Source organism: Rhamphochromis sp. 'chilingali', assembly GCF_963969265.1.
Source record: "Rhamphochromis sp. 'chilingali' genome assembly, chromosome: 5".
NCBI classification, from domain to species: Eukaryota; Metazoa; Chordata; class Actinopteri; order Cichliformes; family Cichlidae; genus Rhamphochromis; species Rhamphochromis sp. 'chilingali'.
In genome coordinates, this window is record NC_137932.1 from 23706675 (window position 1) to 23732951 (window position 26277).

Below are 26277 nucleotides of genomic sequence, written 5' to 3' on the forward strand. Positions count from 1 at the left end.
TATTTTCCACCCTGATTTACGAATAAATTCTTTACAAATCCTACCATGTGGATTCATGGATTTTTTTTTTTTCACATTCTGTCTCTCACAGTTGAAGTGTACCTCTGGTGCAAATTACTGACCTCTGTCATCATTTTAGGTGGGGGAACTTGCACAATCGGTGGCTGACTAAATACTTTTTTGCCCCACTGTAGCTGCTGTTTACATTTCAAAAGTCTTTATCAGGACAAGCACTTCTAATTGTACTTCATTGTCCTCTCTTGTCTGTAAAGCAAGCGCTGACAAAACAAGTCCAGTAAATGCACTTTTATCTTTAAGTTTGGTATTGTAATCCGTCTTAATCTATTTATGTTTTATTCTGTTTCTTTATCATATGGGGGAAAAGTCCTGTCAGCCTTGTGCTGGGGGGGCTCTGGTCATCCATGTGTTTTGTTTTAATAGCTCTGTTCAGTTTTATTGATATAGCACCACTTACCATCAACTAATCTAGCCTCAAACCACTTCATATTGTAAGGTTAAGACTCTACAGTTTTAATTTAGGACAAATGTTCACTCGGATTGATCGGTGAAATGAATGCAGATGAATGAATTGGTAATTAAAGCTAAGTTTTTGGCCATAACTGATTACATACAGCATATACACTGTATTATGGGTGGACAGATATATATGTTTGGCAATCATAAACCATCAACGAAAATGCATCTTGAAAGAAAGTCAACGTTATCAAAATAACAACAAACAGGACAGGAAAGACAGGTAAATGGCAGGCCACAAACACCAGTGCCATCTTGACTCATATTCAAAAAATACTTGAGAATTCTTTTAAGAATATTTAACTTTAAATTGGGTAATTTTTACTCACACTAAACAAAAGTTAACTTGGCTATTGCATCCCATGTTTTGGTCCTTTCCTGATTACTTATCTGTTGTTACAGACCAAAGTACAAAACAAATATGTACGAGGTTATCTGGACTTCACTAAAACACTCAGTCTGTCACGGCCTGAGGCCAGTAGGAAAACGGACTCTAAGGCAGACAACACTCGGAGGTGCTGGGACTGAGGGTGACAAAGCTTTATTTACAGTGGTGCAATTAATGTAAACAGCGAACGACGGTGAGAGGTGCTCAAAGTGCTCACCATAACTTAGAATTGCTCAACGTAAACAAGGAATAACTTAAAAACACTCATGAGAAACTGAGTGCTAGCGGCAACCTAAATAAACTTAACACATGCTAGAAACTCTACTCTGGAGCATGAATTTAGATATAACTTTAGCTTAGAGGCACACTATGATTCATAATACTCCGCTTGGAGTCACACAGTTCTAACTCAGAAATTCACAATCCTTTACTTTGAAACACACATGGCCGACTTGGCATTTCTATGAAACAAAACTAGAAGGAGCACTGGAAGTGTCCGTGGTGAAGCCACGGGGCTGTTGTGGATTGAATGGAGAACCCGACACTGGGAAATCTGGGTGAGGGGAGATGATTATTCTGAGCGCTGGGCAGGGAGGCAGGCAGGCACGGAGAAACTGTAAACAGACCAGCGCTGAAATCCTAACAGGTGACGGCAGCGGCTTGACAACGTCCAGAGGTCCTCTGAGAGTGGAGAAACTGTGAAAGCCCTGACTGACAAAGGTTTGCCGACGATCTGGCGAGGTGTGAGTCTGAGCGCTGGTCTTAAGAAGCCGGCAATTCCAATTATGCTCAGGTGCAGCCTGTCAGCATGCTGTGGCGGCTCTGCCTAGGGGTGGAAATGCCGGCCCTGTGGGAAGGCCCAGCACTCACCCGGACCATAAAATAGTCAGATGTCTATTCATATTAATGTACAGAATTCACCTGCTTGCTGCTACTACTGCACATTCACCCAGTGTATATACTATATGTAGATATATATAATGTTCTTCCCTTGAACCTTGACCATGACACAGTCATCCTGTCTGTCAGTTGGAATAACCAACAGAAGTCACTGAGCTTAAGCCATGGATATACTATATGTTTTTCTCCAGGGGATTTATTCAATTGTTTTGTGTCTGACAGTCCTTCTATTGATCCACTGCCTTTTCTCTAACATAACCCAAAAGGATGGAAAGGAGCCTCCAGGACCCACACCATATCCCATTTTTGGGAACTTCCCGCAGCTGTACCTGAAGAAAACACATGTCACGTTACTGGAGGTGAGGAAGTCATTGGAGGAATTTTCTTTCAATGTATCTGATCATTTTAATGTATTTTAAACAAAGATATATGAACATTTTTTGTTGTTTTTAGCTATCCAAACAATTTGGATCTATTTTCACCATCTATCTGGGGACCAAAAAAGTGGTGGTCCTGGTAGGATACAACGCAGTAAAGGAGGCACTTGTTGACTATGCTGAAGTGTTTGGAGAAAGGGATCTGACACCAATTATTGATGAGCATTTTCAAGGACATGGTGCGTAATTAAGACAAGACTTTTGCAAACACATTTGAGTGTGAGTCATAATTAGCAACTATGTATAACCTTTATCTATATTACTGAAAGTTGTTTCTGTCAAATCAGGTATTGTGTGGGCTAATGATGACACATGGAAAGAGATGAGGCGCTTTTCAATGATCAACCTGAAGGACTTTGGAATGGGAAAGAAAGAATTTGAGGACAAAATCATTGAGGAGTGTCATTACCTTATGGAAGCTTTTAAACAGTTCAAAGGTAAACAGTGAACTGACAGAAACTGCAACTTTTTGATACAAATGAACTTTTTGTAATTTTCTTTGCAGGAGAATTTGATGTCAACCAATCATTAAACAATGCAACTGCCAATATTTTCTGCTCCTTGATCTATGGCAACAGATTTGATTACAATGACCTGGAGTTTACATCTTTGGTACATCGTACATGTAGAAACACCACACTTTTGAGTGCCCCATCTGTCCAGGTATATTTTAAAGTTTTTAAAGATTTTGTTTGTAAATTCTAACTGACTTTTATAACTAAGGGGCAGTGCTTTGCTTATGTCTGTGTAGTGATATGCTTTCAAATATTTGCTACTGTTCATTTAACTTTGCTTTCTTTTTAATGATCACTTCCTCCAGGGGCTTTACCTTTTCCAAGTGTAACCACTGACTCATTTTAAATAGTTTAGGACAGCCAAACTACGGACCAGTTGCTAGGTTCGGCAGGGCTACAATAGAAAGCGAGGCAAATATGGAATGAAATGGCTGGAGACAGGAATCTGAGCAGCAACGGTTATTATTTTACACAAAATGAAATAAACAAGACACAAATTCCACATTGACAGTAGTAATGGTAATAATAACAATAATAAGAATAAGCCGGAAAAAAAAAAAAAAAAATAGTCCCTTTGAGCTCAATGTTCAATTGTCTTTTTGTCTTCGGTCATTCGTCATGTCAAAAATTCTTAGTCTAGTTCTTTTTCTCTTTTGTTTGTGGTTTGTGTGTTACCACTTGGGAGTCTCCGTCGAGGAAGAAGAGTAAATTCCTCTGTAAAGTTCAGTCCGGGCTCAGGCTCGCCATCTCCCTCCGGAGAGAATCCATTGTGATCCAAAATCTTAGTTTCTTCCACACGAACAAGAAAAAAACCTAGCCTGCACAACAATATTAACATTATTGCACACAGCCAGCTCCGTTTCTACTCTTGTATCACAGCTATAGCTTTAGTTCTTTATCTCTTTTCACATCTCTTTCACATTACCACAGTAATACATTACAAGCATGCTTTGAATATATCTCTCATTGTGCATGAAATTATTTTAACCACACGTAAAACAACAAATGAATTTCTCGTTCTGTTTTCAACCATGAATTTGTGATTAATAGATATAAACAACAAGATAATAGATTTTTTCAATCATCCTTCAAGTATGCTAAACAAATTCTACCACAAACAGCAAATTACCACTCGCAAATCGGTATGAACAGAAGAAACAACTTTTAGCAACAGACTAACACATTATTATTTTCTATTTATTTATTTATTTTTTGTCCCGTTTGGATCTTTAGCCATCAGAATTGTTGTCGTAAGACCAAGAAAGATGCCAAGCGGATTTATTTTACCAAGTGGATCATCATGGCCTTGCCATATTGGTCCATTTGATTGACCTTTATTATAATTATGTATTTATTTGATTTGATTTTCGGTTGCTACAAACGGGATAGACATGACTGGGGGATAGGACAGGGAGAAAGAATGAAAGAAAGAGAGGGAGAGAAAGAAAAACAGAGGGGAGAAGACACGGTGAGAAAGGGGGGAAGAAAGAAAGAAAAACAAACAAAACACCTGGATCACCTGTGTGGAGAAAAAAAAACAGAAGAGAAAACAAACAAAAAATTAGCAACATAATAAATACAACACCATCACAATAAACTAGCTAGCAGTAGATAACAGTAGATACTAAATATTAAACGCTATTGTGCAGCACACAAGATAGACAGCGCACAATGTGCTTTGAGGCAGCAGCCAAGAAAGGTGTAGTCCGCGTCTGTGAATACCCGTGTGTACACCTGTGTGCATACCTGTGTGGATCAGCATGCTTGCATTCCAAAGGTTTCTCCATGTAACGATCTGCTAGGGAGTGTGGGGAGCCATAGCCCCGTCCCCCAGGGCATGAAGCAGGTATGGAGGAGATCCAGGCCCCAGACATCCAGAGGCCCCAGAGTATGAGGACCCGAAGAGGACCACCAAAGGGGGGGAACACAATAGTGCCCTGCAGACTGTTCACAAAGCTGAGGGATCTGGGACTTAACAGCCGTCTGTGTGCATGGGTGTTGGACTTCCTCACTGGCAGAACTCAGGTGGTGAGGGTGGGCAGGTGCTTCTCCAACAGCATCACCATCAACACAGGAGCACCTCAGGGATGTGTCCTCTCGCCACTGCTCTACTCCCTCTACACTTCAGACTGTGTGGCCACCCATGGCTCCAACACCATTGTGAAGTTTGCTGACGACACAGTGGTGTTGGGTGCCATCTCCAACAACGATGAGGCGGCCTACATGGATGAAGTGAAGAATCTGGCATCGTGGTGCCAGGACAATCACCTCCAGCTGAACGTCAGCAAGACCAAGGAGCTGGTGGTGGACTTCAGAAGGGGTCAGCACAGAGACTACAAGCCCATCATCATCAATGGCGCTCCAGTGGAGAGGGTGCAGTCCTTCAAGTATCTTGGTGTCCACATCTCCTCAGACCTGACATGGGCTGCCCACATTCAGGTCCAGACCAAAAAGGCTAGGCAGCGCCTGTATCACCTACGACAACTGTGGAAGTTCAGGGTCTCTCCAAAGATCCTCAGGATTTTCTATACAGGCGCTGTGGAGAGCATCCTCACACAGAACATGACATCGTGGTTTGGGAACAGCTGTGTGAAGGACCAAAAAGCTCTCCAGAGAGTGATCCGTACAGCAGAACGCTGCTGCAGGATTGTTCTCCCCCCGCTTCAGGACACCTACACCAGGAGATGCTGGACTAGAGCAGCGCAGATACTGAAGGACCCGTCCCATCCTGGCAACAAACTGTTCCAACTTGTGCAATCTGGTAGAAGGTTCCGCATCTTCCGGGCAAGGACAGAGAGACTCAAGAGGAGCTTCTATCCCCAAGCCATCCGTGCCCTAAACACACACACCCGCCCTCTCACATCATCTATAATTGACTGAGACAGGACTCTCTTCCAGACACTCTAAACCAAGGCACAATGTACATTTCAATTCCTTTAATTTTAAATATGTTTATATTGTCTATCCTGTAAAATAGTCAGATGTCTATTCATATTAATGTACAGAATTCACCTGCTTGCTGCTACTACTGCACATTCACCCAGTGTATATACTATATGTATGTATATATATATATAATGTTCTTCCTCTACCCCCCCCCCCCCCCCCCAATTTTTGCACATGTCGAGGAGCGTGTCAGGCTACATTTCACTGTGTGTTATACTTGTACAACTATGCATGTGACAAATAAAGAACCTTGAACCTTGAACCTTGAACCGTGCCACCCTCCTAGGAAGAGCTGAGTAGAGCCCCAAACGAGAGGTCACCCAGGAGCTATGGAGCAGAAGCCAGAGGGGGTTGCAGTGGCGTGCCCGCGGGCTCTGCCGGCAGCCAGCTGTGCCAGAGAGGACCGAGCTTCAGGCCCAGAGGCCTGAGGCCTGAGGGTACCCCACCCCCCGGAAGGGGCCCACAGGCGCCAGGCCCCGCCAATCGGCCACCAGGAGTGAGCCGGTACATACATGAGCGCCCAGCCCCAGTCGACAAGAACCACCAAAACACCAACGTCTGAGGGCATCAGCCACCGGCAGGGAGTGTGGTGAGGGGAGATAGGCCTCCATACTTTGGAGTGCCATAGATGTACCCAGAGAGGTTGAGTCTAAGACCCAACCTGACATATAGACACAGACGAACAGGCGCACGCGGACACAAACGTGCCTTCCCACCCCCATATACACAACCAAATACTCGGCACTCACCCAACGTGTAGACAGACACAAATAGACACTGCACAGACAGTCACACTCCCCAAACATACTCTATATCCCAGGTCCAGGTACCCCCACCCCCAGAGGGGCAAGCCGCACCTAGACCCAGGAGATGTAACCCTTCTCTGGGGTGGAGGCAAGCGGACCACCTCCTTATCTGCAGTAGCAGGGAGGCCCTGCATCCCAGACCCCAATCTGACGGCCAGCACCTCCTCCCAGCCCCTCAGCCCTGACGGCTAACAGAACCGGGGTGAGTGAAGACCTCAAACCTCCCTACACCCGCTCATATGTAGTGTTGCTGTGTGCTGTTCTAAAGTGCATTTAAAACACAGGAGAGCATGTTCCTGCTTCCTATCAGAGAGCTCCTTCCGAAAACCCTCAGTGTCTATATGCATTTAAAATTGTGGGTAGGGCACCAGCGCCAGAGGTGGGTTGGAATACACCGACCATCCTCTGGATGCTGTAAAAGGTGCCCACCCCCAAGGCCCTATATGTATGTGTTATGTGAAAGTGTGAGTAATGTGGATGTCTAGGTTGCAGAATAAAATTGAGGCACAGGCGGCCAGAAGGGGACAGAGGGGGAGTGCCTCCCCTACACCCCAAGCCCTGCGTGTGTGGGTGTGTGTGGTAGAGTGGGAATAGGGAGGCAGCTGAGGATGGGGAGGGAAGAAAGGGAGGGGCAAGCGGCCCCTCCCTGGGGCCAGCTCCCCCGCTGACCCCAGTAGGCACCCCCACACTCTGGAACCCACCAGGGCAAGGGGGCCCAGACCCATCCGGACCGGGGCCCGCAGCAGCAGCACAGAGTCCGGGGTAGCCCACCCGACTCCACCCCAGAGAAAACTGCACCCACCCCATCATCCAATCATCTCCCAAACTACACAAGACAATAGACACCCAGGTTGAGTTCCTTCTCTACCTATCCTATATCTCTCCCCCACCTGCAGAGTGAGCTCCTGTAGTGAGGAGACCACCTGCAAAGATATAACAGCCTCCCCACCAGTTAGAGAGCCCCCTAGTTGGGCCGATGCATCAGAGATCCCCTGCACTGGGGCTGAGCCCCCCTGCACCCACCCGCCCACAGCTCCAGCGACACAACAGCCAGGACCCAAGCCCCCAAGGCCCAGCCAGCACCCCAGACCGGGGGCGGAGCACCCCCAGACCCCCAAGCCTCCACGCCCGTCCCGGACCCACCCAGGGGCAGCCAGGCTACCAGGCCAGTAACCAACGTCGGCCAGCACACACCCTCCCCCATCTCCGCTGTACGCAGCCACAAGGAAAACACCATCTAAGAGCCACCAGAGCCCCTAACCAGTTCATGGCCACGTCCCCCGGGTTAGGCCCTCCAGGGAAAACGTCCCTAGGGACTCCCCAGACGCCCTAAGGCCGTCCCTACCCCCATATCAACCACAATAGTGAAGGCAGGACCAAACCATGACCCCCCACCCCCACTAGGTGATGAAGCTGATCAAAGGAGCCCAAAGGGATTGATCAAATGTGATGGCAGAGGCTGTATCAAGACTAATGTGATCTATTAGATGGTTTCTATATTGGTTAGAATTAAGATTATTTTTTTATATGTGAAGACTTATCAAAGTGTCTGAAATGTAACATTCCAACTTCCCCCTTAGTGTGTCTACTGGGCAGCTTAGATAATGTCACTTCAGAAAAGAATATAGCCCATATGATCTTCACTGCCCTATGCATAGCCAAGAAAACAGTCCTCATGAACTGGAAAAATAAAAATAATCTTAATTCTAACCAATATAGAAATTATCTATTAGATTACATTAGTCTTGACACAGCCTCTGCCACCACATTAGATCAATTGCTCTGGGCCCCTTTTATCAGCTCCATCACCTAGTGGGGGTGGGGGGTCATAGTTTGGTCCCGCCTTCACTGTTGTGATTGGTGAGGGGGTAGGGACAGGCTTAGGGCGTCGGGGGGTTCCCCGGAGGCATCTTCCTTGGGGGGCTCAACCCGGGGTAGCGGTCACGTCCGGTTGGGGGCTCTGTTGGCTCTCAGGTGACTGTTTCCTCGCGGCTGCGTGCAGCGGGGCTAGGGGAGGGTCTGTGCTGACGGACGTGGGTTACTGACCTGGCAACCTGGCTGCCCCTGGGTGGGTCCGGGATGGGCGTGAGGTTCTGGGGGCGCTCCGTCTCTGGGCTGGGGCCCGGGCCGGGCCTCGGGGGCTTGGGTCCTGGTTGGTGTGTTGCCGGGGTTGTGGGCGGGTGGGTGCATGGGGGCCCGGCCCTGGAGCAGGGTGCCGCCGGTGCGTCGAGCCGCCTGGGGGGCTCTTCATCTGGTGGGGGGGATGGTCACATCTTGCAGGAGCTTTCTTCTCTTCAGGAACTCTCTGTGGGAGGGGGAGATACAGGAGAGGTGGAGGAAGATCTCAGCCTGGGCGTTTACCGTCTTATGTAGTCTGGAAGATGTGTGGATGGTGGGGTGGGTGCAGTTTTCTCTGTGGTGGGGTTGGGTGGACTGTCCAGGGCTCTGTGGAGCCGGAGGGCGCTACTGCACTGGGCCCCGGTCTGATGGGCCTGGGCCCCCCTTCCCTGGCGGGTCGCGGAGGGTGGGAGTGCCTACTGGGGTCAGCGGGGGAGCTGGCCCCAGGGAGGGGTTACCTGCCCCTCCCTTCCTTCCCTCCCCATCTCCAGCTGCCTCCCTCTTCCCGCTCCTCCACAACCACCCACACATGCAGGGCCTTGGAGTGGGGGTATGTCACCAGGGTGCAGAGGAGGCTACCCCCCCCCCCCCCCCCCCCCCGTCCCCTTCTGGCTGCCTCTGCCTCAATTTTATCCCACAACTTAGACATTCACATTATTCACACTCTCATTACACATACATATAGGATCTTGGGGGTGGGCACAATCACGGAGTCCAATTTACCATCAGGGTGTATACCTCACCCCTGACGTCGTTGCCCACCTCTCAATTTTAAATACACTTAGTCATTGAGGGCTAGCAGGAGGGACTATGCGCTTACCTGCTGCTCCATGGCAGGTAGCTCCATGCCCTCCTGGGTTTTAATTGCACCTTAGAACACATATGCATCAACACTACAATGAGCGGGTGGAGGGAGGTTTGGAGTCTTCTCCCACCCCCATTCTCTGCGGCCTGCTGGAGCGGGAGGGCTAGTAGGAGGAGTTGGCCGTCCGACTGCGGTCTGGGGTGTGGGGCCTCCCTGCTGCTGCGGAGTCGGGGTGGTCTGCCTCTCCCCACCGCAGGGAAAAGGGTAACACCACCTGGGTCTGGGTGCAATTCCCCCCTCCAGGGGCAAGGGTACCTAGACCCGGTTTGTAGAGTACGCTTGGGGAGTGTGATTGTGTGTACAGCGTCTCTTTATGTCTGTCTCCACGTTGGTTGAGTGTGGAGTGAGTGCATATGAGAGCATGAGGGTGGGAATGGATGTTTGTGTCTGTGTGTGCCTGTATGTCTGTGTCTATATGTCAGGTTGGGTATCAGACGCCACCTCTCTGGGGACACCTCAGGCCCTCCAAGGTTTGGAGGCCTATCTCCACCCACCACCACTTCCCCTGCCGGTGGCGGACTCCCTCAGGTGTCGGTGTGTTGGTGGTTCTTTGTGTCTGGGGGTGGGCGTCCGGGTACACACCGGCTCACTCCTTGGCGGCCGCTTGTCGGGGCCTGGGGCCTGGGGCTCGCTCGGGCCCCCTTTGGAAGTGGGGTGCCCCCGGCCTCTCGGCCTGGGGCTCGGTCACTCAGGCGCAGCTGGGGGCCGGCGGAGCTCACGGGTGCGTCACTGCAACTCCCCCTGGCTTCTGCTCCGCGGCTGCTGGGCGAGCCCTCATCTGGGACTCTCCTCAGCTCTTACTGGAATAGTGGCGCGGCTGCCCCTCTGTTGGTCTTCCATGGTCTCTTGTGTTCTGGGGGCCTCTGGATGTCTGGAGTTTTGATCTCCTCCATACCCGCTTCACACCCTGGAGGACGGGGCTGTGACCCCCCCACACTCCCTAGCAGATCATTACATGGAGAAACCTTTGGAATGCAAGCATGCTGATCCACACAGGTATGCACACATGGGTATTCACAGACGCGGACTAAAGCTTTCTTGGCTGCTACCTCAAAGCACACTGTGCGCTGTCTATCTTGCGTGCTGCACAATATCGTTTATTACTTAGTAAATACTGATATCTATGACTAGCTAGTTTATTGTGATGGTGCTTTGTTTTCTCTATTATTATGTTGCTCTTTGTTGTTTGCTGTCTCCTCTGTTTGTTTTTTTTGTTTGTTTTTTTTTTTTTCTCCATACAGGTGACCCAGGAGTTCTTTTTTTTTTTTTTTTTTTTTTTTTTTTTCTCTCTCTTCCCCCCCCCTTCTCACTGTCTCTTCTCCCCTTTGGTTTTCTTTCTTTCTCTCCCCCTCTTTCTCTCATTCATTCCCCCTGTCCTATTTATTAAAAAAAAAAAAAAAAAAAAAAAAAAAAATGACAAAGGATGAACTGAAGCTCTGCCATCACGTAATGTCGCATACTGCTGTTTCTGATGTCATTTAAGAGAAAAAAAAAAAAAAAAAAAAAAAAAAGATTATTTTTATTTTTCCAGTTAATGAGGACCATTTTCTTGGCAATGCATAGGGCCGTAAAAACAACGTGGGCTGTGTTTATTTCTGCAGTGACCTCATCCAAGTTGCCCAGCAAGCATACTAAAGGGGAGGCTGGAATGTTACATTTCAGACACTTTGATAAGTCTTCACATTTCTCACGCCAAAACTTCTGAACTGGTGGACAGAACCAAAGAGCGTGGATGTAATTGTCCGGTGTATTTGCTAGACAGTGTGAGCAGTTGTTGGAAGGTGTATAGGCCATCTTGAACATCCTATGACCAGTATAGTGCACTCTATGTATTATTTTGTATTGTATTAATTGCAAACTGGGATTTCTGATCCATTGAAAGGTTTTTAAGCATATCTGAGACCAAAGGTTTTGGTCTAAGTTGATCGATAAATCTGCTTCCCATTTTGCAATAGGAAGGGATATTGATTCATCTATTTTAGAAAGTGTTCTGTATATTTAAAACAATAATTTGGGGGCTTTTAGGTTAAAAAATTCCACAACACTTGGTGGTGTTTGTAATTCAGCTTCACTGGGATTAAATTTCTTTTTTACTATGGATTTAATTTGTTGATATTCCAAAAATCGTTTCTTGGAGAGTCGAAAATACGAGTTGTCGCCGACCAGAAACGGGAGCTGGAAGCATGTAAATATAATAATAACCACTGCAGCTAACAAGAATGCCTGACGAGCCCAGTTGTAAGTAAGCTATTTAGACTCGACTGTGTTCGTGTTTTTTTCCGAAACAATAAGTTCCTTTTGGAGCAGCCTTTCAATGCTTCTCTCTGTCTCTTGCTAGCAAAGTTGACCCAGACAACAAAGTAAAGCTAGTTTTCGGCTACGAGCCCAACACGGAACCCGACGTATTAGCCAGAGGTCCCTTTACTACGGTTCGGAGCCATAGACCTGTTTTATATACGTGAGGAATATTCTTATATATGAGATCGCTGCAAAAAGTGCAGCCTTACCTAATGTCCACCCTACTGTTAGTCATTTTATATTAAGATTTAAAAATCTAGTTGGTATTGGTACGGCGAGTAGCCTTCAGTAATAGTAATAAATCACACAGCAATAGTACATTCATGTACGGTAGTTGTAAACAGCATGATAATATATTAAGTAATCCAAAGTATTCAGAATATGTTACTCTCATTGACTAATGTAACAGAATACGTTACAAAATACATTTTCGGGCATGTATTCTGTAATCTGTAGTGGAATACCTTCCAACCTTCCAAACACTGTGGAGACCAATGACAATGTAAACAAAAAGGGGAGACACAAGGACACACAGCAACACACATATCACCAACACACAGAGGACTAAGGCTACGTTCACACTGCAGACGAAAGCACATCAAATCCGACTTTTTTGACCCTATGCGACCCATATCCGATCATGGTATGACAGTTTGAACAGCAGAAATTCAGTATTTTCAAATGCAACCTAGGTCACTTTCGTATGTGGTACTGAATCCGATACATATCTGATGTTTTAGAAAGTGACTGCTCTTTGAATGGTCATGTCACATTTAATCCGTCTTTTATGTCACTGACACAAGACGCCAATTATCAGCGCCGGAGAAGATAAACCTCTGAGTGGAGGTAGCAGCCACTGCTCCAAACGAGGCCAATGTTAAAGCACGGGCACTCTTTTTTTCTCAGTGTCCTTCTTTCTCTAATTATTTGTCAAAATTCTGTTGGTTGCGACTGTGCAGAAATTGATAGACTACTGGAACAACACCTACTAGCTTTGTAGCCGCCATTTTACTGCCATAAACAGAGCACGTTGTGTGTGACGTCTCTTTTGCGCATGCGGGCACTTTGAGGGCAGTGAACCGTTCACACTAGAGCGCGTTTGCTTTCACATTTTATTTGTAGTATGAACAACCAGACAAAAAAAAAATTGTATTTGATCAAAGAATTGAAATTGAGCATTAAGACCCGCAGTGTGAACGTAGCCTTTGACACAACAGAAACCCAATAGACAAGAAACTAAAGTGTTCATAAGAATACCTCATGATGTAATAAGAATAACCTCAGAACTAACCAGTAAACTTAAATTACACTGGAGGGTGGCACGGTCCCCCCCTTACTTGACATTTCTGATTTTAAAAATAAAATCATAACAAACCATAATCCTTTAAACTACTTTCAGACACATTAGTTTTTCTTCTTATGAAATGAACAAACATTTGCTTGCCCTTTTAAATACTAACACAGATGCATTTGGGTTTTTACAGCTTTATAACATGGTCCCGTGGATTGGCAAATGGTTCTCTTACCCAAATGAATTCAAAAAAGCATTTGCAGCCAATAGGGAACAACAGAGGAAATTGGTGAGTCATTTGAAAGAAACTCTCGATCCAAAGATGTGCAGAGGATTTGTGGATGCCTTTCTGATTCACCAAGACAATTTGGAGGTGAGGAACAAAAATTTATACAATGCTGATATTGTTTTTTAAAGAGCAATGGCAATAATGTGAACACGTTATCCTAACCTGGTGGTGCTTCTGCCCAACTGGTGAATAGAAATCTGTTTAACACAGCAATGTGAATCTGTGTCATAATCAAAAGCTTCAGCTGTTGAATAACTTCTGGTTTTATACGCAGAAATCTGGAATTACCACCAGTCATTTCCACAATGAAAACCTCTTGATAACAATAATGAATTTATTTGTTGCTGGCACTGAAACATCAGCACGCACAGTCACATGGGGACTTTTTCTTATGGCCAAGTATCCAAAGATACAGGGTAAGAACCTGTAAATGTTCAAAGTGCTTGCAAACAACAAAAATTTATGTTACACTGAAGTCAGATTTATTACATCCTTCGAGCCCTTTCATCTTCCAGAGAAGGTCCGGGAGGAGCTAAGTAGTGTAGTGGGAAATCGTCAGGTTCAGTTTAAAGACAGGACAGAGCTGCCTTTCACCAATGCTGTCATCCATGAGACACAGAGGCTAACAGCTGTTGCTGCCCTGGGGCTTCCTCACAGAACTTCACAGGACATTACCTTTAGAGGTCACTTCATTAAGAAGGTAAAATATATCAGAAAACAAATGATGTGTTTATTATATATTGAAGCTTAAAAAATAATCATATTTTGATTACTAAAACATCGTCACAGATGTGGAAAAAGAGAGTTGAATGATTCTTTCTCTCAGTGTTTGATTATCAAATTGAAGATCAACATTTCATGGAATTTGCAGTAGTCAGCATGTTCCAGCATCAAGGAGGAAATATTCTGTGATCAATATTTATAGAATACAACAGTGTGAAAAATGTTCATCAGCTTGATTTTTTTTAAGCTAGATTAAATGAATCAAGTAGGTTTTCAAAAACTCATTTTGTCCCAGATGAAATTTTGTTTTGAAGTCACAGCTAAAAAATAATATTTGATTTTTGTGTAATATCCTGTGAATACATATTAAAAAAGGGAGGAAAAAAGTTTGGTTTGTGTATTCAACAGGGGACAGCTGTGTATCCTTTCCTGTTTTCTGTTCTGTCTGATGAGAGTAAATGGGAGAAACCGTACACTTTTTATCCGGAACACTTCCTGGACAAAGATGGAAAGTTTATCCAGCGTGATGCCTTCATGGTTTTTTCTGCAGGTTTGTAATCAACTTCTTGTCATGACCCAGATTACTATCAGATAAAATGTAGTGTATTTTTTTGTTTTCTATTTCAGGTCGCAGGGTTTGTCCCGGAGCAGATCTGGCCAGAACGGAAGTCTTCATCTTCTTCACCACCCTTCTGCAGCACTTCCGAATTACTTTTCCACCTGGAGTTTCAGAGGATGAACTGCTTCTATCACCATCTGATAGTCTCATCCTTAACCCTTCAAATGTTAAACTGTGTGCTGTCCCCTTGTGAGACACAGTGGGCTGATGTAATTAATTCTAAACAAGAAATATTTTATATAAAACAAGCTTCTAATGAAATAGGTAGAAGGGGTGGTGTTTCTTTGATTCTTCTTTAAGCAAGCAAAATCAGTTTGAGACTCCGAAAGAAACCTGCAGCACCACGAGGAGCTTTGTAAGGATATTTTTGATTCATGTCAATTAGCTTGAATAAAAATGTACACTTAAACACAAGAAAACGAATCGATGAGTGAGTGGAAAGACAAATTGATCTGTGAACTAATGATAATCAATTATAATCTTCATCTTTAGGAGCTGGTTAAAGCAGAGATAAATGTAGAATGCAGCTGAAATAAAGCAAAATGTAACTAACAAAGTGTGCAGGTCAGTACATAAAAGGTGTGGTTTGCCACTGTTAAAGTATTTCTGTATCAACCAACAACCAAATATATCTTTAACTTCAACCAAGTTCTCAGGTGGATTAATTGAACATGGTGACTCCATTGTGGTCAGAGAAGTGACTTGTTCCAAGCAATGTGAGTTTCACTTGTGCTACTGTTATAAATGTATTTAAAGGTTTCTGACATTGTAGAATTTGTAGTATGTCAGGAGGCGGAGCAAGACACTTTGAATAACAATGATACACAGTGAGAAATATGAAACAATGATCCTAAAAATACTGGCAATTACCAGTGCTACCTTCCCAGCCTCCTCATATACACCTTTGGTATCAATTTCAAAATCCTGTATCACCTTGTTTCCGAGTAATTACATTCACAAGAATTTCAGAAAGCTTGACCTCTGACCTTGACTTTGAAGTCAACGTTACTGAGATTTAAACTCATCTAAGATTTTTAATAAATGCTAGTTCTCATACAGCACTTACTCTACCTGAACACTTAAAGCACTTCATGCAATTTGCCTCATTGCCCCATTTATACATGCATAAGTACCTTGTATCTAACATTCACACACATTCATAACCGATGATACAAGAAGAGGATAGGTTAATTGATCAATCTAAATTGTCCATAGGTGTGAATGCAGGAGTGAATGTGAGTGTGAATGGTTGTCTGTCTCTGTGTGTTAGCCCTGCGTCAGACTGGCGACCTGTCCATGGCATGCCCTGCATCTCGCCCTATGACAGCTGGGATAGGCTCCAACAGACAGACCAAGACAGACTGTCTGTCCGGGACTGAAAAGTGGTGGTAGAAGAGAGACAGGGGCTCTTGTTGATGATAGGTGATTACTCACTCTTACTTTTTGTCAGTTAAACTACTTTGTAAATCATTCACACATCATTCCCATGATTTTATGGTCTAGTAGTGATCCACTGAAGTACATGATGTACTTTTTGAACTTTGGCTTGTTGTGAAACCGTTCTTTTTCTCAGTGTTTGCATTTAGGCCAAAGGAAACTCAGTAAGAGGTCATTGCCATTTTGTTCTGTGTCAAAGGCAATTCAAAAGGGGTTTATTTCTTTTTCCGAATCACATGATTGGCTTTGAAATAACAAATAGTAATAGTAATAATGATAAAAACAGAAAGAACTAATTCAAATAATACAAAAAATATGGCCTCTTTTAGTGCATGACATTCGGGAGTACATCGACTTTGGAACAAAAGCAGCAACACAGCAATATTTTTTCTCTTCAATTATAAATTTCTATTGAAATTGTTGAATTCTTAACAGACCGACAGAAGTTTCTATGGCACACCTCTTCACCACATACAGTCCCTGGGACTCATATGCTATCACAATAGTCACTTCTTAGTGTGAGAACTGCTAAGAAGACACAGGTTTTCTTCTATGACCACAAGTCCAGGAAATTAAAAGCTGGTTGCTTTTCTTAAAGCACTTAGTCTTGTCTAGATAAATGTATAATGCATAGACAGGAAAAAGTGAATTCACCTCTGGGGCAGCTATAGGTGGACTCTTGGAAGAGGAGATAAAATAGATGAGCAGCATTTGGTTTAAAGTTTTTTTTTTCTGTAGACAGCCAGCAGACGAGGGTGGAAAAATACAGTAGAAAGATTCTGTATGAATTCCACTTACATATAAAACAGCATACTGCTCAAATATTATCAAGCAATGAATGTATTTGAGTGAAATGATAATGACTAAAAACAGAAATACTGACACAATCCAACCTCTGGCTGTTTGTAAGGCCCTAGTAGTCTCCCAGATGTCATCTCTTTCTTTAGAGAAGCTTCACCGGCTTGAAAGATGCCAGCTAAGGCATTACTTATCCTGCTTCTCACTAAATGTGATTTATGAGAACTCTCTCTCTCTCTCTCTCTCTCTCTCTCTCTCTCTCTCTCTCTCTCTCTCTCTCTCTCTCTCTCTCTCTTTATATATATAAAGTATTTATATATATATATATATATATATAAATACTTTTTATTTTTATTTAAATCACAAAACCCAAGTTTGTATTAAATTATAAGAAATAAATACAATATAGAGTTAAGCTGTTACAGTTTAGGACATAGCTTTCTTTTTAAATCTCAGGTGTATTTTCCTGTGTACTTGTACACCTGTGTGGTCACCCCAATGATTGCAAGAAAGTAACTAAACCCAAGCAACCTAGGTTTCGCTCTTTTTCAGTCAACAGACATCACATTTCAAATGGCATTTGGTACATCAAATTATGTCTTACTGTTTTAACAGAATTTCTAACACTACAATAACGACAGATACTTTCTTCAAATTATAGATACTGCATAAAAATATGTCATGAATATTTATAAAAGATCTCATATCTCAAAGTTGAACATTGCTTTGAATTGAATTGTTTTTGAAATGAATATTCTTTAAATAAAAACGTTAACCATGGACAGGTACACTATGACAAAAAAAAAAACAAAAAAAACTTGTCTCTTGTCTTGCTGTTACTTCCCTGATGGAGGATGAGCATATCTGCATTAAAACACTTTCAAAATAAATCACTTCATTCCTCTCATATGTCTCTATACTAGTATATGATCCATTTGTGTGATGCTAAACTACATAAAACAGGACCATTTGGACCTCTCACCAAAGAACAAGGTGGAGATTTATAGGTAAGAAGAAAAGGCAGTCTTGTTCTTCAAAATCAGTTTATTTCATTTCGCACTTCATGTGAGCTTCTCTGAAATAACAAAGAATAGAAAAAAACAGAAAGCACTAAAGGCTGAATTCCTTGACAGGCGTCAGGGTAGGACAACTTTGGAAAAAAATGCAACTTCATCACACGCAGGAAATAGCATCAAGTTTGTGAGGTGAAGGAATGAGGGTACTAGTTGGAGTTCATCCTTTGAAATGCTAGGTGCAGGAGTGAAACGGCAGTGCTGTTTACACAAGTAAATACAAAGTGCATTTTCTAAAGTTTCTGTGTTTTATTATTAAGGGGAAAAAAAATCCAAGCCTGTGCGAAAACGTGAATGTTCAGCCTATTTACATTGTTTCTTATTAGCTAGGCCCTGGGACGTAAAATGCTGGTTAACTGGTTAGATTTGTTTTCATATTCCACTCTCCATGTTCTAGATGTTGGATCTGCAGAATGGTCATTTTCAGTCTTCTCTGTCTGTCAGTGTGTCATGCAGTTTGACAAGATTAACAACCTTGGCAAAGAAGGGTGCCCATCTCCAGCTCATGCAAAAGCATACACGTATCAATGAAGCCCAAATGGTTACAATGAGTTGGGCTTCATTAGTTTGTAAAGGCCGATCCATATGCCTATGATAACTATGATAACTAAAAACAGAACCATATGCTCATATTTTCATAAAAATCGGAGGATTGAAATGTTGTAGAAATGAAATAAAGGGCTGATAAAAAAAAAACCCCCAACCAAACAAGAAACTACCCAAAAGAACTCATTTTTATAAAAGGATTGAGAAGATAGGACAACTTTGTTTAGACTGCCTCCTTCTTACATACAGGGAACAGCACATAGTTTGTGAGGTGAAGGGCTGAGAGTAATGCCCACAACTGCAGTCAGATCTAACTCTTCTTCTGAAACTCCAGGTGCAGGAGTGAAACGAAAATGTTGAAGGAGGGTGGTGAAGAAGAGGAAGAGCTCCATCCTGGCCAGACTCTCTCCGAGGCAAATCCTGCGACCTGCAAGAGAGAATTCATGAAACATTTCTGGCTCTCTTGTGAGTCAAAGTAAACTAAACAGTGATGGCTGAGCTCACAAACCTGCAGAAAATGGAATGAAGGCATCTCGCTTGACAAACTTTTTCTCTTTGTCCAGGAAGTGAGCAGGATAAAAGCTGTGCGGTCTTTCCCACTCGTTGGGATCATGCAGGGCAGATGTCAAGAGAGGAAACACTGTGGTTCCCTGCAAAAATTACAATACACAAACTGAAAATGCTTTTTATATGATACATTTTAATAGCTTACAGAAGTTACTTATGTTACTAATGTCAAACTTCTTCTAGCAAAGGTAATGAGGGGGGTTATGGTCAATGGCTGTCTGATCAGCATGATCAGACATGTTAATACTTGATATTAACAGTATGTTACAAGCCATTTTCAGAATATCTTTAAAGGGTAAATTCAATAGTTTTATGTTAAATACCTTTTTAACAGTGAAGAAATATTAAATATACATTCTACTTAAGTAAAGATAGACATGACAACCCCTTTTACAGTACAATCAAAAACACTGTAGAATACAAATCCAGTTACTAGTTTAACAACAGTATATATATATATATTTTTAAACTTTTTTATGGGTGATATTTCATTACATAATTTCCCATTTATTTTAATTTATTCTACCATAAAATTCGATACATTTTCCATTGTGTAATTACTAAAAAATTCTATATTCTATATTTTTATGGTAGTAAAAGGACATTTTGTTATTTAACTTTAAATTTGTTTTTCGGTCGCCCCAGAAAATCACAGTTTATTACTCAAGGTGGAGTATTTGAATCAGCTGGGTATCCAGACAAGAGGGAAATACAAATCCAGATTAGCTGCAACACAGATTAATTGATCAGCATTTTTTTCCCTTTGCATATAGGCTGTGATCAGCAGCATATTGGTGAAAATACTTGCATTCTTCTATAACAGTTTTGTAATTCTTCTTTTTTTTTTTTATTATTCATCTGCTGCCTTTAGCGCCCTCTTCTGTCACACTGTCTTCCTGCATGTCTTCCTGCACTGCTATCTTCATGTTTCCTCCTGCCTGCTCTCTTTTCACCATTGTCCAACATGCTTAATATCCCTCCTCAAACAAATGTATAAATAATCTCAATCTTGGCTCTTTGAATTTGTCTCTAAACTGCTCAGCCTGAGCCTTCCCTCTGATGTAATCCTTTATAATGGTGTCTTTTGTCAAATTAATCAGCATTTATTTACTTAATGCGTTTGATGGCCTGCATGTCGTTCTTGCACTTTTTTTCTAATATTATTGTGAACAGCAGGCAACTTCCTCTTTTTTTTTCCTTTCAGCTATTCCCTTTAGCGCCCTGTTCTTTCACATTAACCTTATGAATGTCCTCCTTCTTCACTATTTAAATACATCTTCTCTGTGGTCTTCATCTTTTCCTCCTGCCTGGCTGCTCTGTCTTCACCATTGTCCAAAATCCTTAATTCCCCCACTCTGCATATGTCCAAACAATCTCAACTTTGCCTCTCTTACTTTGTCTCCAGAGTGTTCAAACTAGAATCCATCATATGCATTTTGCTTTTTTCTGCTCTTTATAATTATTAATTGGTTCTGCACTCACTTTAGCTTCTTTTTTACATGCTGTTTTAAAAGGAGGATTGTTGGCGTGCCACTTTAGCTCAGTGGGTGAGCAGGCAGCTACACGGCTGGAGAAAGAAGGCTCAGGTGTGAGTCTGACCTGCAGCCCTTTGCTGTGTGTCTTTCCCCTCTTTCTTCCCAGTTTCCTGTCTACGTTAACTGCTACATAATCCAATAAAGGCAAAATTGCCAGAAAAAAATATCTAAAAGAAAAAGAGCATTGTGAATCTGTACAATATTATCACGAAAAACAGAACAGCACACTAAAAGGCACATAATCTATTCTCCAGTTTCACATTTTACAAAGTTTTGCAAGGTGCTTTTGTTGTTTTTTAGTTGTTTTTTTTACGATAACTTGTGTAATTCTTGCCTGTATGATTTTAAAGCTTTCTTTTGCTGGCAGCAGTTTTCCTGCCAACCTCCCTGTAAGCTTCAGTTTCCTGCTGACAGGTAAATCAGTAGAAGCAATGCCTATGCCTTTGTCTGCATTTAGGCTGACCTGCCTGTCGTCATGTATCATGGCCCCAACTTGAAAGGACATTGTTCATATTGCATTTATTTTTTCCATCAAGATATTTCTTTGGTATATCTTCGGTTTTCCATAGTAAGTGTGTTAGTGTTACCTTCTCAATAAAGTGACCCTGAAAAGTGATGTCTCGGGTGGTTTTGTGAGGAAGTGCAGTGGGGATGATGCTGCTCAGTCTCTGTGTCTCATGGATGACGGCGTCAGTGAAGGGAAGGTTTTTCCTATCGGCAACCTGCACCTGTCGATCTCCTATGACCCTCCTCAGCTCTTCCTGGACCTCATCTGAAGCATAAAAGAGTGCAGTGGACACATCCCCATTACCTGACTAAAACACTTCACTTATACTAAATAAATACATAAAAGCTTTGTGGTTCACTTGATCTTGTCTTTTTTTACTTAGGCTTCTTACCCTGTATCTCTGGATATTTGGCCATAAGCAGAAGTCCCCATCTCAGTGTAGTTGATGTTGTCTCAGTGCCGGCAGCAAACAGATTCATGACTGTTATCATAAGGTTTTCATTATGGAAGTGACTGTTGGTAATCCCAGATTCCTGCACATAGACATTTAACAGAAAAGTCACTCAAATCATTCTAATCCTAAAGTTTAGTTGAGTTGCAAATCAACAGAGGTTTCAGATACATTTCAAAGTTCTATGAACACACAGCTACAGTTTTGGGCAGGAACATGCACAATTTCACCCTGAGCTTCAGTTAAACATCCGAGAACACCAACTTGAAAGATGATAGACAGTCCAACCTCCAGATTTTGTTTGCGGACGAGAAAGGCATCCACAAAGCCTCTGCACATCTGGGGATTCAGACTCTCTTTTAAGCGACTGAAGATGGCTCGGTTTTGTTTCTTATTAGCAGAATATATTTTGTGTATTTCATTTCTGTCCCCAGTCCACTTGAAGAGCGATGGAAACATGTCAAAGATCTGTCAAAGTTGACAAAGTAATGCTTTATGCAAAGCAAAATAAATAATACTGTCAGTGAATATACTTCAAAAAGTAGCAATTAATACCTGTATTGAGGGACTTCCACCAAGTCTAACAATTCTGGATGTTCTCTTTACCAGAAGTATAAACTCTGGATCATTATATTCAAATCTGCTGCCATAGATGATGGAGCAGATAATATTAGAGACTGCACAGTTAACTGGTTGGGTTGTATCAAAAGCTTCTCCTGTTACAACAGAAATAAAATAGCACATGAACTTTAGAAAAAATGTCAGTTTATTTACTATTTACTAAACTCAACACAATGTGATTAGTTTTACCTTGAAATTTCTTAAAAACTTCGATGAGGTATTGACATTCTTCAATTATTTTGTCCTCACATGCTCTCTTGCCCATCCCAAAGTCTCTCAGGTTAGTCAGTGCAAAGCGCCTCATTTCTTTCCATGAATCGCCGTTGGACCACAAAACCCCTGAAATGAAATTTTTACAAAATAGTTTACCTAAGATAGATTAACCTCAAAGTGTAACTGTGTGAAAAAATACATTTATTGTAGCATAATATTAGGGTTGCCAACTGATTCGTCCTTTTAGTCTACCTTAAATGTCACATATATTGACCATTACTTGTAATGTCACATACACTGCATATTTACACTATGTCCAGAGGGTTGTGCATTGTGTTTCTGACATAACAGAGTGTCTCTTATTTCATAGTTAAAAAAATAGCAACCCTACATAATAGTCATTTTCCATACCATGTGATTGAGTGAGTTCACGCATGATCTCCAGTGGATTTCTGTCTCCAAACACGTCATCATAGTCGACAAGTGCCTCCTTCACTGTCTTGTATCCTGCCAGGACCACCACTTTTTTGGGTCCCAGATAGAGAGTAAAGACTGATCCATATTTCTTAGATAACTAAGGACAGAAAAACAAAGGCAAATGTGTTACCTGGTGAGCTGAATCTACAAAACACCCTGAAAGAAAAATAATACAAAAACTACCTCACCTCCAGTAATGTGTTGTAGGGTTTTTTCAGATCCAGCTGCAGCAGGTTCCCAAGCAAGGGGAGTGGTCTGGGTCCTGGAGGCTCCTTACCATGTTTTTTGGTACTGAAACTGGAAGGGGAGAATAAATACATGAACAGGAAAACTGTGAAAGCCCCCAACAAGAATGTGTAACTGAAGCAATGGAGAAAAACATCTAATATCCCCATGGTTTTCAAACCAAATATCCACTGAGAGTTCTTTTTAAAGGGACACTCTCTGACTCTGCATTTGGTACTAAACTAGATTTTTTCTTTGGTGCCCAATCTAGACAATAAGTACTAGGGGGTGGGATGATTTAGTAGAAAGGTTCCAAATGAATGACCTAGTAAACCATTACTGTGAACAAACTGGTACTTTGGACTGTGCAAATATGCAAATATTAAAATTGTACTTGGATCTGAAGCAACTAGAAGGACATTTCTATGTACAACCACAAGCTCAGCTGCAACCGTAAGATGTTATATATTTAAAAAAAAAAAAAAACACCCAGCACGCCCTTGCGGGCGGTTTATCCTTCAAGCTTGGGTCCTCTACCAGAGGCCTGGGAGCTTGAATTAATATATATATATATATATATATATATATATATATATATATATATATATATATATATATATATATATATATATATATATATGAAGATTTTTTTAAAATTTTCATTGTAAATAGACTAAAGCACTTAATTAAAAGTAGTCTAACATAAACGTAAATGCTGTAATTTGATTAATAAACCATGTAACTTGGATGGATTCGATGCTGGTGTGACCACAGTGCACATGTCTGCTGTTGCTCACAGTGGTCCAAGGGACCGCTCAGGGAGTTTGTGTGTTCGCTTCAGACACATGAAAAATTAGAGGGAACATTTCTCCCAGGCTGTGGAACTCTCTACCCCCAGATATAAGAAACATTGGTTTTCTCCCCCAGTTAAAAACTCAAAACCCATCTGTTCAAATCTGCATATTCACTGTCAACCCACTGTTTGTTAATTTTATCTTGTGCTTTTGCCATTGTTCTATTATGTGTTTTTATCTATTGTATAGTGTCCTCTGGTGTCTTGAAAGGTGCTTTATAAATAACATTTATTATTATTATTATTATTATCTTTAAGAGCAAGTGAGAAAATGATACATGTGCTGATGTAGCATTTTTAAGTGATCAAAACATTCTGCCTTTATTGTCAGTCAAAACTTTACAGACAGCTATTCAGAGACTGTTCTAAAGCAAACAGGCAAATGTGACATCTTTACCTACATGAGACTGGGCTAATAAAATTACATTGAAACAAAAAGGAGCAAATTAACTAAACATTTTGTAAATCAGTGACTCTGAAATAAAGGACACAAAATGACAGAAGGCAATATTCTGAAAAAAAACTGGGCTGATTTATTTTCACAGGACAACAACAGCTTTTAAAGAGCATCTCTTCCTCACATTTGGGAAACAGCAAATAATTTGTGAATAGAAGGGCTGAGAGTAATGCCCACAACTGGAGTCAGATCATTTTGGAAACAACTTGTCATGTTTCGGCTGTGTGGCAGGCGGGGATTGGACCCAAACGCAAACTCACGGGGACAGAACTTGAACTCAAAAGCACAGCTTTATTGCTGGAAAATAGAACACAAGCAATACAAAACTAAACTGGGAAAAGCTAATTATAATGCATACCAGGAGACACGGGGAGAATCGCACACAGCATGAGGGAGAACACGACACCAAACTGAGGGAGACGCAGACATAAATACACAGAGGGTTAACGAGGGAAGTGGGAACACACGGGGAACACCGGTGACACTGATAATCATAACAAGACACGGCAGGAGTAAATGCAACACTGACAGGAGACTGTCAAAGTAAAACAGGAAGTACACAGAGGTTCAGACAGGAGGAGAGAGAGCACGGGGAGAACACAGACATAACAGGCTGGGGAAAACATGGAATAAAACATGAGGGGAGACGAGGGCTCACAGATACATAGAGGGGCACACAGGGGATAAAAGTCACAAGGGGAAATCAATTAAGGAACAAAATACAAAAAGACATGAATACTAAGACTGCTGGGCCAACATGGCCCAGGATCATGACACAACTGAGGTGAATCTTTTAACCAGAGCAAGATATGTTTTTAGAGAATATCTGTTCCTCACATTCTGGAAACAGCACACAGTTTGTGAGGTGAAGGGCTGAGAGTAAAACCCACAGCTGGAGTCAGATCTAATTCATTCTCTGAAACTCCAGGTGCAGGAGTGAAATGGAAATGGTGCAGGAGGGTGCTGAAGAAGAGGAAGAGCTCCATCCTGGCCAGACTCTCTCCAAGACAAATCCTGCGACCTGCAAGAGAGAACTACTTTCATCAATGTAACCTAAACAGTGATAGTTGAGCTCACAAACCTGCAGAAAAGGGAATGAATGCATCTCACTTGACAAATTAATTCTCTTTGTCCAGGAAGTGAGCAGGGTAAAAGCTGTGTGGTTTCTCCCACTCCTCTGGATCATGCAGGACAGATGTCAAGAGAGAAAAAAACGTGGTTCCCTGATGAAATTACAAAACACAAACTGAAAATGCTTTCTATATTGTATATAACTCATATGGAAATCAAAGAAAATGGACATGCTTCTTATGACAGAAAACTGCTTCCAGATGAAGATGAATATTGGAAAGAATCAGAATCATTTACCTTGACACATCTTCCAATATTCATAAAGGGTGAAGCTGAACAAATTTTCAGCCCAGCTTTAATTTTCTATTACAGTTTTTGCCCACTGCTTGAACACATTTTGCAAAACCCCGCTCGCTGTGCCAAAACTGTACACACAAGCACACATGACACAACACTGGGAAATATACTATTCACATCTGTGCCAAATTGGAACTCTACTCCCAAAACCTAAACTCTGCTGTCAAAACCTAACATTCCTTTGTCAAAATGTAACTCTGTTGACAAAATGACACATACTTGCATCATATGCAAACACTCACAGATCAGGGGGAACACACTAGTCTGCTGTACATAAAACACTGCAGTCCTTGATTCCCATTGTTTATTCAGAAGGCATATTTACAGGAGACACATTTCCAAACAACCATAAACGCAAA

The 26277-nt window shown here is 42.2% G+C and overlaps 2 protein-coding genes across 2 annotated transcripts; one reads left to right on the forward strand and one right to left on the reverse strand.

Moving 5' to 3' along the window:
* Nucleotides 1-1986: 1986 nt before the first annotated feature.
* On the forward strand, nucleotides 1987-14922 carry LOC308397256 (cytochrome P450 2K4-like; the record flags this gene model as incomplete). Its single annotated transcript, XM_080883075.1, has 9 exons — nucleotides 1987-2181; nucleotides 2276-2438; nucleotides 2547-2696; nucleotides 2765-2922; nucleotides 13292-13471; nucleotides 13662-13803; nucleotides 13903-14087; nucleotides 14519-14660; nucleotides 14738-14922. 9 exons carry the CDS (start codon nucleotides 1987-1989, stop codon nucleotides 14920-14922), a joined length of 1500 nt encoding a protein of 499 aa, XP_080739201.1.
* A 3900-nt stretch (nucleotides 14923-18822) lies between these two features.
* On the reverse strand, nucleotides 18823-23350 carry LOC308397252 (cytochrome P450 2K1-like; the record flags this gene model as incomplete). The annotated part of the gene is made up of 9 exons (XM_080883072.1): nucleotides 18823-19010; nucleotides 19092-19233; nucleotides 21273-21457; nucleotides 21585-21726; nucleotides 21933-22112; nucleotides 22200-22360; nucleotides 22455-22604; nucleotides 22890-23052; nucleotides 23144-23350. The coding sequence occupies 9 exons, from the start codon at nucleotides 23348-23350 to the stop codon at nucleotides 18823-18825; spliced, it is 1518 nt and encodes a 505-aa protein (XP_080739198.1).
* Nucleotides 23351-26277: the final 2927 nt, after the last annotated feature.